The sequence below is a fragment of the Zalophus californianus genome, chromosome 15 (genome assembly GCF_009762305.2).
Source record: "Zalophus californianus isolate mZalCal1 chromosome 15, mZalCal1.pri.v2, whole genome shotgun sequence".
Taxonomy (NCBI): Eukaryota; Metazoa; Chordata; class Mammalia; order Carnivora; family Otariidae; genus Zalophus; species Zalophus californianus.
In genome coordinates this window covers 21,391,087-21,406,286 of record NC_045609.1, presented here as the reverse complement: position 1 = coordinate 21,406,286, position 15,200 = coordinate 21,391,087, and the positions used below count along the sequence as shown (strand labels likewise).

At 41.7% G+C, this 15,200-nt stretch overlaps 1 protein-coding gene across 1 annotated transcript in view; it reads left to right on the top strand.

Annotated features, from left to right (window-relative positions):
- The window catches only part of CCDC6 (coiled-coil domain containing 6), a 118,793-nt gene that overhangs the window by 67,198 nt on the left and 36,395 nt on the right, over positions 1 to 15,200 (top strand). Inside the window, exon 3 of the mRNA XM_027596449.2 lies at positions 7,494 to 7,622. Coding sequence (XP_027452250.1) covers positions 7,494 to 7,622 — 129 coding nt within the window. The remainder of the gene's footprint in view (positions 1 to 7,493; positions 7,623 to 15,200) is intronic.

Sequence of the window (15,200 nt, the reverse complement as noted above, 5' to 3'; positions counted from 1 at the left end):
TTAGTTCACTCAGCATAACAACCTCCAGTTCCATCCACGTCATTGCAAATGGCAAGATCTCATTCCTTTTGATGGCTGCATAATATTACATTGTATATATATATATATATATATATATATATATATATATATATATACACACACCACATCTTCTGTATCCATTCATCTGTCGATGGACATCTTGGCTCTTTCCACAGTTTGGCTGTTGTGGACATTGCTGCTATAAACATTGGGGTGCACGTACCCCTTCGGATCCCTACATTTGTATCTTTGTGGTGAATACCCAGTAGTACAATTGCTGGATCATATGGTAGCTGTATTTTCAACTGTTTGAGGAACCTCCATACTGTTTTCCAGAGGGGTTGCACCAGCTTGCATTCCCACCAACAGTGTAGGAGGGTTCCCCTTTCTCCACATCCCCACCAACATCTGTCGTTTCCCGACTTGTTAATTTTAGCCATTCTGACAGGTGTGAGGTGGTATCTCATGGAGGTTTTGATTTGGATTTCCCTGATGCCGAGTGATGTTGAGCACTTTTTCATGTGTCTGTTGGCCATTTGGATGTCTTCTTTGGAAAAATGTCTGTTCATGTCTGCTGCCCATTTCTTGATTGGATTATTTGTTCTTTGGGTGTTGAGTTTGATAAGTTCTTTTATAGATTTTGGATGCTAGCCCTTTATCTGATATGTCATTTGCAAATATTTTCTCCCATTCTGTCGGTTGTCTTTTGGTTTTGTGGACTGTTTCTTTTGCTGTGCAAAAGCTTTTTATCTTGATGAAATCCCAATAGTTCATTTTTGCCCTTGCTTCCCTTGCTTTTGGCAATGTTTCTAGGAAGAAGTTGCTGCAGCTGAGGTCGAAGAGGTTGCTACCTGTGTTCTCCTTTAGGATTTGGATGGACTCCTGTCTCACGTTTAGGTCTTTCAACCATTCGGAGTCTATTTTTGTGTGTGGTGTAAGGAAGTGGTCCAGTTTCATTCTTCTGCATGTGGCTGTCCAATTTTCCCAACACCATTTGTTGAAGAGACTGTATTTTTTCCATTGGACATTCTTTCCTGCTTTGTCAAAGATGAGTTGACCATAGAGTTGAGGGTCCATTTCTGGGCTCTCGATTCTGTTCCATTGATCTGTGTGTCTGTTTTTGTGCCAGTATCATACTGTCTTGATGATGACAGCTTTGTAATAGAGCTGGAAGTCCGGAATTGTGATGCCACCAGCTTTGCTTTTCTTTTTCAACATTCCTCTGGCTATTCGGGGTCTCTTCTGGTTCCATACAAATTTTAGGATTATTTGTTCCATTTCTTTGAAAAAAGTGGATGGTATTTTGATGGGGATTGCATTGAATGTGTAGATTGCTCTAGGTAGCATTGACATCCTCACAATGTTTGTTCTTCCAATCCATGAGCATGGAACGTTTTCCATTTCTTTGTGTCTTCTTCAATTTCATGGGTATTTTATAGTTTTCTGAGTACAGATCCTTTGCCTCTTTGGTTAAATTTATTCCTAGGTATCTTATGGTTTTGGGTGCAATTGTAAATGGGATCGACTCCTTAATTTCTTTCTCTTCTGTCTTGTTGTTAGTGTATAGGAATGCCACTGATTTCTGTGCATTGATTTTATATCCTGCTACTTGACTGAATTCCTGTATGAGTTCTAGCAGTTTTGGGGTGGAGTCTTTTGGGTTTTCCACATACAGTGTATCATCTGCAAAGAGTGAGAGTTTGACTTCCTCTTTGCCGATTTGGATGCCTTTGATTTCTTTTTGTTGTCTGATTGCTGTGGCTAGGACTTCTAATACTATGTTGAATAGCAGTGGTGATAGTGGACATCCCTGCCGTGTTCCTGACCTTAGGGGGAAAGCTCTCAGCTTTTCCCCATTGAGAATGATATTGGCTGTAGGTTTTTTATAGATGGCTTTTATGATACTGAGGTATGTACCCTCTGTCCCTATACTCTGAAGAGTTTTGATCAAGAAAGGATGCTGTACTTTGTCAAATGCTTTTTCTGCATCTATTGAGAGGATCATATGATTCTTGTTCTTTCTTTTGTTAATGTATTGTATCACGTTGATTGATTTGCGGATGTTGAACCAGCCTTGCAGCCCAGGGATAAATCCCACTTGGTCATGGTGAATAATCCTTTTAATGTACTGTTGGACCCTATTGGCTAGTATTTTGGTGAGAATTTTTGCATCCATGTTCATCAAGGATATTGGTCTGTAGTTCTCCTTTTTGATGGGGTCTTTGCCTGGTTTGGGGATCAAGGTAATGCTGGCCTCATAAAATGAGTTTGGAAGATTTCCTTCCATTTCTATTTTTTGGAACAGTTTCAGGAGAACAGGTATTAATTCTTCTTTAAATGTCTGATAGAATTCCCCTGGGAAGCCATTTGGCTCTGGGCTTTTGTTTGTTGGGAGATTTTTGATGACTGCTTCAATTTCCTTAGTGGTTATAGGTCTGTTCAGGTTTTCTGTTTCTTCCTGGTTCACTTTTGTTAGTTGATACATCTCTAGGAATGCACCCATTTCTTCCAGGTCATCTAATTTGCTGGCATGTAGTTGCTTATAATATGTTCTTGTAATTGTTTGTATTTCTTTGGTGTTGGTTGTGATCTCTCCTCTTTCATTCATGATTTTGTTGATTTGGGTGAATTCTCTTTTCTTTTGGATAAGTCTGGCCAGGGGTTTATCAGTCTTGTTAATTCTTTCAAAGAACCAGCTCCTAGTTTTGTTGATCTGTTCTACTATTCTTTTGGTTTCTATTTCATTGATTTCTGCTCTGATCTTTATTATTTCTCTTCTGCTGGGTTTAGGCTTTATTTGCTGTTCTTTCTCCAGCTCCTTTAGGTGTAGGGTTAGGTTGTGTATTTGAGACCTTTCTTGTTTCTTGAGAAAGGCTTGTATTGCTATATACTTTCCTCTCAGGACTGCCTTTGCTGTATCCCAAAGATTTTGAACAGTTGTGTTTTCATTTTCATTGGTTTCCATGAATTTTTTTAATTCTTCTTTCATTTCCTGGTTGACCCATTCATTCCTTAGTAGGATGCTCTTTAATCTCCATGTATTTGAGTTCTTTCCAACTTTCCTCCTGTGATTGAGTTCTAGTTTCAAAGCATTGTGGTCTGAACATATGCAGGGAATAATCCCAATCTTTTGGTACCGGTTGAGACCTGATTTGTGACCTAGGATGTGATCAATTCTGGAGAATGTTCCATGGGCACTAGAGAAGAATGTGTATTCCGTTGCTTTGGGATGGAATGTTCTGAATATGTCTGTGAAGTCCATTTGGTCCATTGTGTCATTTAAAGTCTTTATTTCCTTGTTGATCTTTTGCTTAGATGATCTGTCCATTTCAGTGAGGGGAGTGTTAAAGTCCCCCACTATTATTGTATTGTTGTCAATGTGTTTCTTTGCTTTTGTTATTAATTGCCTTATATAATTGGCTGCTCCCATGTTCGGGGCATAGATATTTACAATTGTTCGATCTTCTTGTTGGATAGACCCTTTAAGTAGGATATAGTGTCCTTCCTCATCTCTTATTACAGTCTTTGGTTTAAAATCTAATTTGTCTGATATAAGGATTGCCACCCCAGCTTTCTTTTGGTGTCCATGAGCATGGTAAATGGTTTTCCACCCCCTCACTTTCAATCTGGGGGTGGCTTTGGGTCTAAAATGAGTCTCTTGCAGACAGCATATTGATGGGTCTTGTTTTTTAATCCAATCTGATAGCCTGTGTCTTTTGATTGGGGCATTGAGCCCATTTACATTCAGGGTAACTATTGAAAGGTATGAATTTAGTGCCATTGTATTGCCTGTAAGGTGACTGTGATGGTATTTTGTCTCTGTTCCTTTCTGATCTGTGCTTTTTGTCTCTCTCTTTGCTTAGAGGACCCCTTTCAATAGTTCTTGGAGGGCTGGTTTCGTGTTTGCAAATTCCTTTAGTTTTTGTTTGTCCTGGAAGCTTTTTATCTCTCCTTCAGTTTTCAATGAGAGCCTAGCTGGATATAGTATTCTTGGCTGCATATTTTTCTCATTTAGTGCTCTGAAGATATCATGCCAGTCCTTTCTGGCCTGCCAGGTCTCTGTGGATAGGTCTGTTGCCAATCTAATATTTCTCCCATTGTAGGTTATATATCTCTTCTCCCGAGCTGCTTTCAGGATTTTCTCTTTGTCTCTGAGACTCGTAAGTTTTACTATTAGATGTCGGGATGTTGACCTGTTTTTATTGATTTTGAGAGGGGTTCTCTCTGCCTCCTGGATTTTGATGCCTGTTTCCTTCCTCACATTAGGGAAGTTCTCTGCTATTATTTGCTCCAATACATCTTCTGCCCCCCTCTCTCTTTCTTCTTCTTCTGGGATCCCAATTATTCTAATGTTGTTTCGTCTTATCGTATCGCTTATCTCTCAAATTCTGCCCTCGTGATCCTGTAGTTGTTTCTCTCTCTTTTTCTCAGCCTCTTTATTTTCCATCATTTGGTTTTCTATATCGATGATTCTCTTCTGCCTCGTTTATCCTAGCAGTTAGTGCCCCCATTTTTGATTGCACCTCATTAATAGCCTTTTTGATTTCGACTTGGTTAGATTTTAGTTCTTTTATTTCTCCAGAAAGGGTTTCTCTAATAACTTCCACGCTTTTTTCAAGCCCAGCCAGGATCTTTAAAGTCATGATTCTGAACTCTAGGTCCGACATCGTACTAATGTCCGTATTGAGTAGGTCCCTGGCTGACAGTACTATCTCTTGCTCTTTTTGCTGAGGTGATTTTTTTCGTCTTGTCATTTTGTCCAGAGGAGAATAGATAAATGAGAGAACAAAATGCTAACAGGCTAACAACGTCCCCAGGAAATATACTCTATACAAATCAGAAAAGACCTGAAACCAGGGGGAAAGAAAGGGAAAGAAAGAAAAAAGAAAGAGAAAAGAAAGAAAGAAAAAGATTAAAAACAAAAACAGAACAATACAAAAAAAAAACAAATACGATCATATATGATCAGGCTAGTGCATAGATCAGTGCCACACACTAGATTTTGGGCGTATTTTGGTCTGTTAGAAAAAAGTGCCTCCTAAAAGTTTAAAGGAAGAAAGACATATATGTACAAAATAAGGGTTGATACAATGAAGGGATGGAAGATGACTGTAAAGATGGAAATTATAAAAGATTTTATAAAAGGAATTGATACCATAAAAAGTTGTTTGAAAAAAAGAAAGAAGATTAATAAAAAAAAGGGAGAGAATGTGATCAGGCAGGAGACTAGAACAAAGCCATACAGTAGTGATTTAGGATATATTTTGATCTGTTAGAAGAAACTGTATCTCAAAATTTTAAAGAGAGAACAACTTATATATATATATATGCCAAAAATAAGGGTAACTAGTATGAAGGGAGAAAATATGACTCTAAAAATGAAAAATAAAAAAGTTTTTTTAAAAAAAGGGATCGATAAGATGTTGGTTGAAAAAGGGAAAAAGAGAAATTAAAAAAAGTTAAAAAATTAACTTCGAAAAACTAATGAATCATGGTAAAATAAAGCCATGAATTCTATGTGCAATATTCCCCTAGCGCTAGAGTTCTGCCGTTCTCCTTGATCGGTAAACTTGGTCTTGGCTTGCTGGCTGTTCGTGCTGATCTTCTGGAGGAGGGGCCTGTTGCCGTGGTTGCCAAATGTCTTTGCCGGAGGCGGAATTGCCCCGCCCTTGTCGGTCCCAGCTAAGCAAGCTGCTTGGGTTTGCTCTCAGGAGCTTTTGTTCCCTGCAAGCTTTCCGTAGGGCTGTGGAGGATGACAGTGAAAATGCCGGCCTCCCAATCTCAGCCCCAGAGGAGGCAAGAACTCGGGGCTCCCTCCTCAGTGCGCCCCAGAGAAAAGCAGCCAGTCACTCCCGTGTCCCCCGTCTTCGGCCGCACTCCGTGCTCACCCGGCCTGTGACCGAGCGTTTCTATCTCTGGCACCCGGCCCCGTGTGGAGTCTCCAAACCCAGCAGTTCCCTGCGGTGTGTTCCCGCGCCGCTCCTCCCAGGGGAGGAAGGGGAGTCTCCCCGGCTCTGCCGCTTGTTGGGTCCCTGCTGGAGGCGCAGTGGCCCGACTGGCCCGCGGATCACAGTTTATGGCAACCCCGAGCTCAGAGCCCGCGCCTCGGCTCCATCTCTGCAGCCGGCTTCCCCGCTCTGATACCTGGGAGCTCGGCCCCACTCAGGCACCCCCGGTCTTTCTGTGACCCCGAGGGTTCCACCCCCCGCTTAGCCACTGGAGGGACGTCCCTCCGCGGAGCCGACTTCTAAAAGTTCCGATTTTGTGCTCCATGGCTCTATCACTTGCTGGTAGTGGCCGACGGAGGCCCCCTCCCCCGCCGTCTATCCTCCCGAATATCGCCTGGGATTCACTTCTCCGCACGTCCTACCTTCCAGTAAGTGGTCGCTTCTCTGTTCGGAGAGTTGTTGCTACTCTCCTCTTCGATCTCCTGTTGAGTTCATAGGTGTTCAGAATGGTTTGATCCCTATGCATCTGAATTCCTGAGACCAGACAAAATCCAGGTCTCCTACTCCTCCACCATCTTGCCTAGCTGTTTCATTGTTTTTAATAGATTTTACTTAATCTCCCCTTGATTTTGAAAATATTGGACCCTGTTGCTATCATTCTACCCAAACCCTGCTGTGGATCAACCCAATCTCCCAGTTTAGAATGTTAGAAATAAGCATAGTTCTTAATGAGAACCCCAGTAGTCTCATGTCTGATGGATTTCCTTTATTTCCTTTTGGTTTTGATGGTTGGAGTACATTTTTAAAAAGCTTTTTAGTGACACCATAACTTTATCTTTTAACTGCATGAATAAGAGGCCTCCCCCCTTGGTTTTTAGGAAAGATGTAGGAGGTGTGATGTATGTTCTCATTATAGAAAGATAATTAATTGTACTGATTTTTGCCAAAGGATGCTTATTAGTATATTGGGAAATAGCATTCAGAATAATTGACTAAGTATGCTTTGTGATTGTGACATCTTTAGACACATTATGTAAACCTGAGTAAACTAATTTAGTAAAAACTGACTGTAAAATTTCTATTTTTAATTTAATTTTTATCATGGTATAAAATTTGAAAAGTACCAAAGGGTGTGTGCGTGTGTGTGGATATTGAAAAGGAAGTTTCCTTCTTTACCACCTTCCCTAGCCTCCCAATTCCTCCCTACAGAGACAACCACTTACATGTTTTTAAAAACAGAAATCTGGGTTTACTCATGATTTGATGCTTAGGTGTATCTGCCTTGTCTTTTTTAGCCTTTTGGCTCTGGCCAGGCACCTGTGTGCGTGTGCTATAATTTTTGGTTGTAAGTTAGAGGAACCTAGGAGCAGGTTCCTCATAGGTGTACACTTGGGTATTGACAGACATGAGGGTTGTAACTTCTGTGATGATACCTCTTATTCAGTGGAACCAGCTTTTGGAGCCCATGTTTCCCTGGGTTTTGAGTGTCTTGATTTTCACATCTGTATTTTTCCCATTTTCCAGCTGCAGCATGAGAAAGCGGAACTAGAACAGCATCTCGAACAGGAGCAGGAATTCCAGGTCAACAAACTGATGAAGAAAATTAAAAAACTGGAGAATGATACAATTTCTAAGCAGCTTACATTAGAACAGGTAATAATCTATATAGTTCTCTCCATATACTTTTTTCTCCTCTTATTAGCTTGTTCTCTCAGGCCTTCAGATACCCTGAGGAATGTAAGTGAAAAATACTTTTCAGCTGTTTCTTCCCACAGTGGAGACTTCATTTCTGAAGTAAGCATTGACAGAGCTGCCTAGCACCTGTTCTCTCTCTCACACACTTTTTTTTTAACCGCAATTAATAAAGTTTCTGGGGCTATGTTGTGATATACTGATTTATAGGCAGGAAATGTTAGGTTCCTTTTACCAAGGGGAAACAATGTGTTTTTAACCACAGGATAGTTTCTGTGAAAGTTCCCGAGACAGTGTGGCTGTGGAGCTAAAACTTTTCTTTCAGGGGTTCTTCAGAACAAACAGCATTTTTCTTCTTTGAATTATTAGCAATATTATTAGCAATTATTAGCAGTATTATTTGAACCCTATCTTTTCCCAACTCGATTTGTTGATACCGGTATGGAGTCATAGACTTGGTTGCTTAACCTGGTTCAGCCACTAACTAGCTGTATGACCTTGCATTGACTTCATTCACTTCTCTGGGCCCAAGTTTTCCATTTGTAAACAGAGGAGGACAAATTGAAATCATGAATGGCAAGCTTAAACAGGTACAGAAGATGGAAAGTAATAGTGTATGGTCCTGTTGTCCATTGCCCTTGGCAGACATTGGTATTTGAGCACGGGCCTTGCCTAGGGAGTCCAGACTGGTCCTTATGCTCTTCGACAAAGAACTGTGGACAGCCATTATCAGCCTATCCAAGTTGGTATGTCAGACAGAAGTACTTGTTATCCCTAGCCTCGGTGCTCCCTGATGCCTTCCCCCCAATCTAATGTCCTGGGATTTTACTTTCCCTAAGATAAATTATAAGAAGCTGACCATAGTATACTGCGATCTGGTTTCCATGTAAAATTCAGTGTATTGATGAAGATCTTCCAGCTTTTTGTAATTTCAACCCTGATTGCCAATTCGATGGTTTGGCTAAGCCATTCATGCAAAGTTGTCTGATTTATCCCAACTTCAGGGTCGTTCTGTGTGTCTCAGTTCATGCTGACTCGTTCTGAAATCACCCCCAGGGCCGCTCTAGTTTCATTATTGTTCCTGAGAATGAAGTGGTGATGGGAATGTCATCTTTGAGAGGAAGTCAGGGTTGGAATTAATCTGACATCTGTTTTCCGTGTTATTCTTGAATTTCCCTGTATCAAAGGGAGGAATGTCACTGAGTTTTCTAAGACTGTGAATAATGGTCCTAAAAACATTTCTCTATCCCATCCAGGTAAAAGAAAAAAAGTTCTGTTTTCAAAGGTTGGCTATTTTATACATATCCAGAGTAATCTATACTTACCATTTGTCTTCGGATTTCAGATGCAATATCTAAATTTAGAAAATACCTACCACACACAGTTTAAAAACATTTTATTCCAAAGTTCACCTGCTTAATTTCTAAGATAAGCAGTAACCAGTTCCATTGAAGTTAAAGCTTTGAAGATTCTTGTTTAAGTCTCTGACACACCAAATACTTGTTATTGGTACTTATTAATCAAGAGCTAACCAAGTGACCAAGTGAAATTCTCACATGGGTGGGTGTTGTGAGAACTTCACTTGGTCACAGCCTTCATGGTGGTGGCTGTCAGGAATTGAAACAGCTTCTTTCTTGCATTTGTTCAGAAGCTGAGGCGACTTTGGAGATGGGGCTATGACCCTCAGGGTTTAGCTGTGGCCACAAGGTGGAGGTAGTGGCCTGGTGTCCGAGAGAGGACAGTCTGATCTTAGAGTCCATGGGGGAGAGAGAATGGATTGCTGCAATCTTAAGACTCTTTGGGGACTTTAGTAACTGAAACCCTTTAAAATGATGTCCAAGGCATACATTCTCACCAACTTAATGACACAGTGCACTTTCAGGGTTATTTCAGACCTCAATAATAAAGAAATGGAGTTCACAGTGGAATATATGCACTGCAAAGGCAAAGCCCTATCCTGGAAATAAACCTCAGATCTGGGATATCAAGTTCCTATGTTAATTAAGATGGAGAAATTTAACGTCATCATGAAACTTCCCCCCCTTTGTTTTGGATATGTCTGGGATGATTAAATGTTGGGGATCTTTTTCTGTATTTTGTTTAGCTATAAATAATTTTAGTCAGTGCTTTGGGGGAATGTTTTTTTGTTTTTCCTCCAGTAAAATAAATCTCTTCTGTGCTTCCATGAATGTGATCTGATCCTTTCTTGTGATTATCCTTCATATGATACACTGTAGGTCACAGTCTATATTACAGAATATATCCTATACTATAGGTCATTATCAAGAGCAAAGGCATGTACTACATTATGTATTATAGTGATTTTTCTGTAGTACATGCCTTTGCTCATATATCTGACAGTAAACCTATTTTTTAAACTGTAAGCTATTTGGAGGCAATTATCCCATGTGTCTTACGGTCTCCTACTGCTTTGTTGGAAGAGTTTTAAGTGTAGATTTGGCCAGGTAACTGGAAAGTGGTCATTTGTATTTTGGAAGGAGGTACAGTGCAGTGTTCAGGGCCCGGGCACTGGATTCCAAAGGAACTGGATGAGAATCTGGTTCCTTTGCTTAATATCCGAGATCACTTTCTTATTGGCGGTGATGGTGATGGTAGCAGCTTTATCGAGATAAATTCACATACCATAAAAATCCTCCATTTAAAATGTATAATTTATTGATTTTTAATCTATTCAGAGTTGTGCAACCATAACCACCATCAATTTTAGAGCATGAAAATGGCCGGTGGATCTGTGGACAGTGAGGAGGGACGCTGTGTGCATGGCTGTGGTGGAGGGGAGCACTGACACCCCTGCAGCAGCTCCAGAAACCCTGTACCCTTCAGCTGTCACTCTGAATTTCCCATTCCCCTAAAGCAGCCACTACTCTACTTCCTTTCTGTATTTGCCCATTCTGGATACTTCATAAAAATGGAATTATATAGTATGTCCTCTTTTGCAAGTGGCTCCTTTCACTTAGTATAAGGCTTTTATCCATGTTGTAGCCTATATCAGTACTTGACTACTTTTCCCAACTGAATAATGTTTCACTGCATGGATATATCATTTTGTGTATCCATTCATCATTTGGTAGACATTTGGGTTGTTTTAACCCTTTGGTTATTATGAATAATGCTGCTGTGAGTATTCATGTACAATTTTTTTTTAAGATTTTATTTATTTTGGAGAGTGCACTTGAGAGAGCATGGGGGGGCAGGGTGAGGGACAGAGAAGGAGAGAATTTCAAGGCGACTCCTCGTTGGAGTGCAGAGCCCACTGTGGGTCTTGATCTCACGACCGTGAGGTCATGACCGGAGCTGAAACCAACTGAGCCACGCAGGTCCCCCTCATGTACAATTTTTCATGTGGATATATGTTTTCATTTTTCTTGGGCACATATCTAGGAGTGCATTTGCTGGATTACATGGTAACTCCGTGTTTACCATTTGGGATTGCTAGCCTGTTTATCTTTGTTTTTCTTTCTTTAAAGATTTATTTATTTATTTTAGAGAGTGTGTGAGCTGGGGGTGGGGGATGGGCAGAAGGGGAGGGAGAGAAGCAGACTCCCTTCTGAGTGCGGAGCCCAATGTGGGCCTCAATCCCAAGACCCTAAGACCATGACCTAAGCTGAAATGAGTCAGACACTCAACTGACTGAGCCACCCAGGCACCCCTGGACTGTTTTTTCAAAGTGGTTGTACCATATTGATTAAAGCCGTCTTGGTAAACATGAAGTGGTACTCATTGTGGTTTTGTATTTCCCTGATGGCTAATGATTTTGAGAATCTTAGGTGCTTCTTGGCCATTTTTATATCTTTCATAAATATGTCTATTTAAGATCATTTTATTATTGAATTATAAGAGTTGCTTACATATTCTAGATACAATTCCCTTATCAGATATATTGTTTGCAACTCACATGCCAGGAGGCCCTCACTGTAGACTAGGATTAGTCTAGTCAGCATGACTTTAGTGTTGTGATGGGCTTTTTTTTTTTTTTAACTGGTGGTCGCTGCCTGCAAAACCCTTATTCGAAAATTTTTGTTCAAACATGATTATTGTTAGTCTCTTATTTGGTATTCACATTTTCTTAGGTGACAGTAAGAACATTTAAAACTTGGAATATTCCCTTAGTGTCAGGAAATCTTGACCTTGAATGTTTTTTCCCAACCAGGAAGGATTTTTTCTTTTTCTCTGGAGAAGGATAACTAGCATTAAGAGGCAGGCAGTACTAGCTTATTTATTAAGTGAAGTTCAAGTCAGCAACTGTGGAGGGCCCTCTGTGCGCTTGGCATGGAACACTGTGGGAAAGGAGGAGACAGTGACCATAAGCAGGTGGACTAGGTACTTAATCATTGTTAATAGAAGTACAACAGGAAAAAATGGAATGAATTAATGGGGAATTAGTCCTGTAATTCAGCTAACACTCGCATCATGAACAGGGTCACCTGCCACATACCAGATGCCCTTCCTCTGTTCTCCTCTCCCTGGCCCAGCGAGTGTGGCCTTCTCTGTCATTTCTGGAATTTGGGGTGTCGTCTTTTATCTGAGATAATCCCGGCTCCCAAAAGCAGAGACACTCTTGTCTAAAGTTGGATTCAGAATTGGATGGTAATTTCATTCATTAGCCTCCGTTTGCAAATGATAGTATCTTAGCCCATGTAGCATAGGAAAACTCTTCCTTGGGTTCAAATCTTCCTTCCATCTGAAGAACCTGTGTGACATCAGGCAAGCAATTTGAGCAAATCCGTAGCTTTGTTGAGAGGATTACTCTTGCATCCTGCCTCTCCTCACACTCCACACATAGCGAAGTTCTTTCACCCCTCCACTCGAAATTGTTTCACTGTGGACAAAAGAGAAGTTATCATGGCAACCCAGGACACTAATGTGTTTGTAACCATACATGTGATGGGGACAAGTTTCCTAAAACAGTGTTTCTTGTGCTTTGCGCTGATTTTCTATTGAATTCTGTTTCATTTTTCGCAAAATGTAGTTCACAACGGACTCATTTCACAGTCCAAATGGTTCATGACCTGCAGTTTGAAAACCATGCTGTGCTGTGCGCCATGCTGTCTTGCCCCAGGATCCCCACGGATCCGTTTCTCCAGGCAGTCAGGGGTGTGTGCTGTCAAGTAGTCACGTAATGATAAGTACTGCTTCCCAAACGGCAGTTAGCAAACAATTAAAGTGTTTCTTCCCTGTAGATTTTCTAATAAGTTAAAGGAGGAAAGGCACAGTGTTGACCTTACCACCAAGTCCCAGTGACTCACATCTAGTAAGCTCTCCAAAAACTGTAGCTTCTGCTTTTAATAATGAAAGTTTCCATCTAATTTCTGTGGTACTTTGCCCTACCCGTTTTCCAGGAAAAGGAGCATGCATATTATCTGAGCCTCACATGTCTTACCACCTTCCTTGACCTGGTCTCTTCAATTGATGAATCAGTATGTGTTCACATGTCCTGTGTGACCCAACCCCGTTAGCTTTCGTTTGTGCCCATGCGCGGTTAGCACATTTGTATGGCGCGGAGTCTGTATTCATTCAGTTTATGTGCCTGCTGTGTACACATACTCTGCTAAGAAAGATGATGTTGGGTCCTTGGCCTCGTGGAGCCTGGTCTCCTGGTCTGGGAAGGCCGGTGGATCTGTGGACAGTGAGGAGGGACGCTGTGTGCATGGCTGTGGTGGAGGGGAGCACTGACACCCCTGCAGCAGCTCCACCCCCCCACTCCCAACCACAGGAGATGCCCTGAAACTCCTTGGCACCTGGTTTAATTATTTGTTAATTGACACACATGGTTGGATAGATCTAAGTCCGGCCTTGTTGCAGGGGAACAGGGAGGAGACAAACGGGAGGAAGACATGCAGTAAAAAGTGGGTGCAGGCCCTGCATGGAGCAGAGATGCTGGAAACGGAACAAAGCTGGTGAAGAGGATGTGAGGTTGAACCCCTCCTCTTTGTTCCTGGGCGAGGAAGGAGAAGGGTTGCGGTTGTCTGCCTCCGTGGTGGCTTTGAGGGCATCAGCTTGTCTTTTCAGGCAGTGTTTTGCCTAATGTAGGCCTCCGTGCTGATCGGTGCTGGGGGCTTACCTTCAGCCACCTGGCAGTGTCCGGTGACTACAGAGGCCTGAAAAGACCCCAGCTTCAGGAGCACTGCAGAGGCAACACCCTCTTACCCCGTGGTCTCACACCCTCTGTGACTGTAGCAAATCACAGGGCTGGGGTTTAGAGTGATGTCCTTCAAGCCTTAGGACAAGACAAGACTTATTTTGTTGTTGTTGTTTTGTTTTGAAGTTGAAACAAGCAAACAGTATATTTTAAGTGCTATTAAGAAAAAAAGAAGGTTTTAGGTTTCCAGCTGTTAGAACAGTTGTTCTTAGCTCAGGATACAAGATGGCCTTTCTCCCTTACTTGTGTACACGGTAATTCATTCAAGATCCAAACCAGTTTTGCATCTTTGGTTGATCTTTTTAATTGCTGTGGAACAAGGTATTTTTAAAGTTCACAGGGAGTGTGGCCCTACTGGGTTTGCTACAGTCCCATTCTGCTGCCTGCTGCCCTTGCAGGTCTGGCAGTGAGGACTCTGCCGCCGCGGCTCTGGTTGTCCCCGCGGGCTTCTGTGTGCCATTTTCCCAGAGAACAACCCTGTGACTGGAGGGTACACTTCCATTAAGGAGATGACATTTAGTGACCATTGCAGCCTTTGAAATTTGATTTCAAATGCTAATCTCAAACGATGGAAATGTTGGGAGTTTTTAATTGTTTTATGTATTATAAAAGTGATCCATTGGAGGGCGCCTGGGCGGCTCAGATGGTTGAGCGTCTACCTTCGGCTCAGGTCATGATCCCAGGGTCCTGGGATCGAGTCCCGCATCAGGCTCCCTGCTTGGAAGGGGGCCGCCTGCTTCTCCCTCCCTCTGCTGCTCCTCCTGCTTGTGCTCTTTCACGCTCTCTGTCAAATAAATAAATAAAATCTTAAAAAAAAAAAAAGAAAAAATTTGGAAAACACAGAAGTACAGAAATGAAAAAAACACAACCTAGGCTACAATCCACCCTCCCGAACAACTGCTATTCATATTTTTTATTCCCTCCCTTTTCCTTTCTTCTTCCCCCCTTTTTTTTAAATAGGGTATTATAATTTGCTGCCTGCTTTTAATTTTTTTTTTTTTTTAAATAAAACATTGTAACCTGTGCCTGCATGTGTAGGCTAGCTGCATCGGTGCACAGCCAGACACAGTAATCATAGTAATTCCTTAAGTCCGCTCAGTGGCAGTTTGATCGTAGGAAATCCTTGAGGATATTTGGGTTGCTTGAGAAGCCTGGGTGCAAGCATCTTACCAACTGCTTATTTGGGAAAGGTAGGAAAAAGCCTCAGAGCATAGCTGAAACATGAGCGGGATCTTGTACCTTGGAAGTAGGCAACCTAGGGGCAATCCTCAGCACTCAAAGGAGGCGTTAGCAGGCTCTCTCTTCAGCTGATTTGTTTTGTAATCCATAAGCTGTCAGGATGTCATGAAGCCTGCTGAGAGGTCCCCCCTCCAGACCTG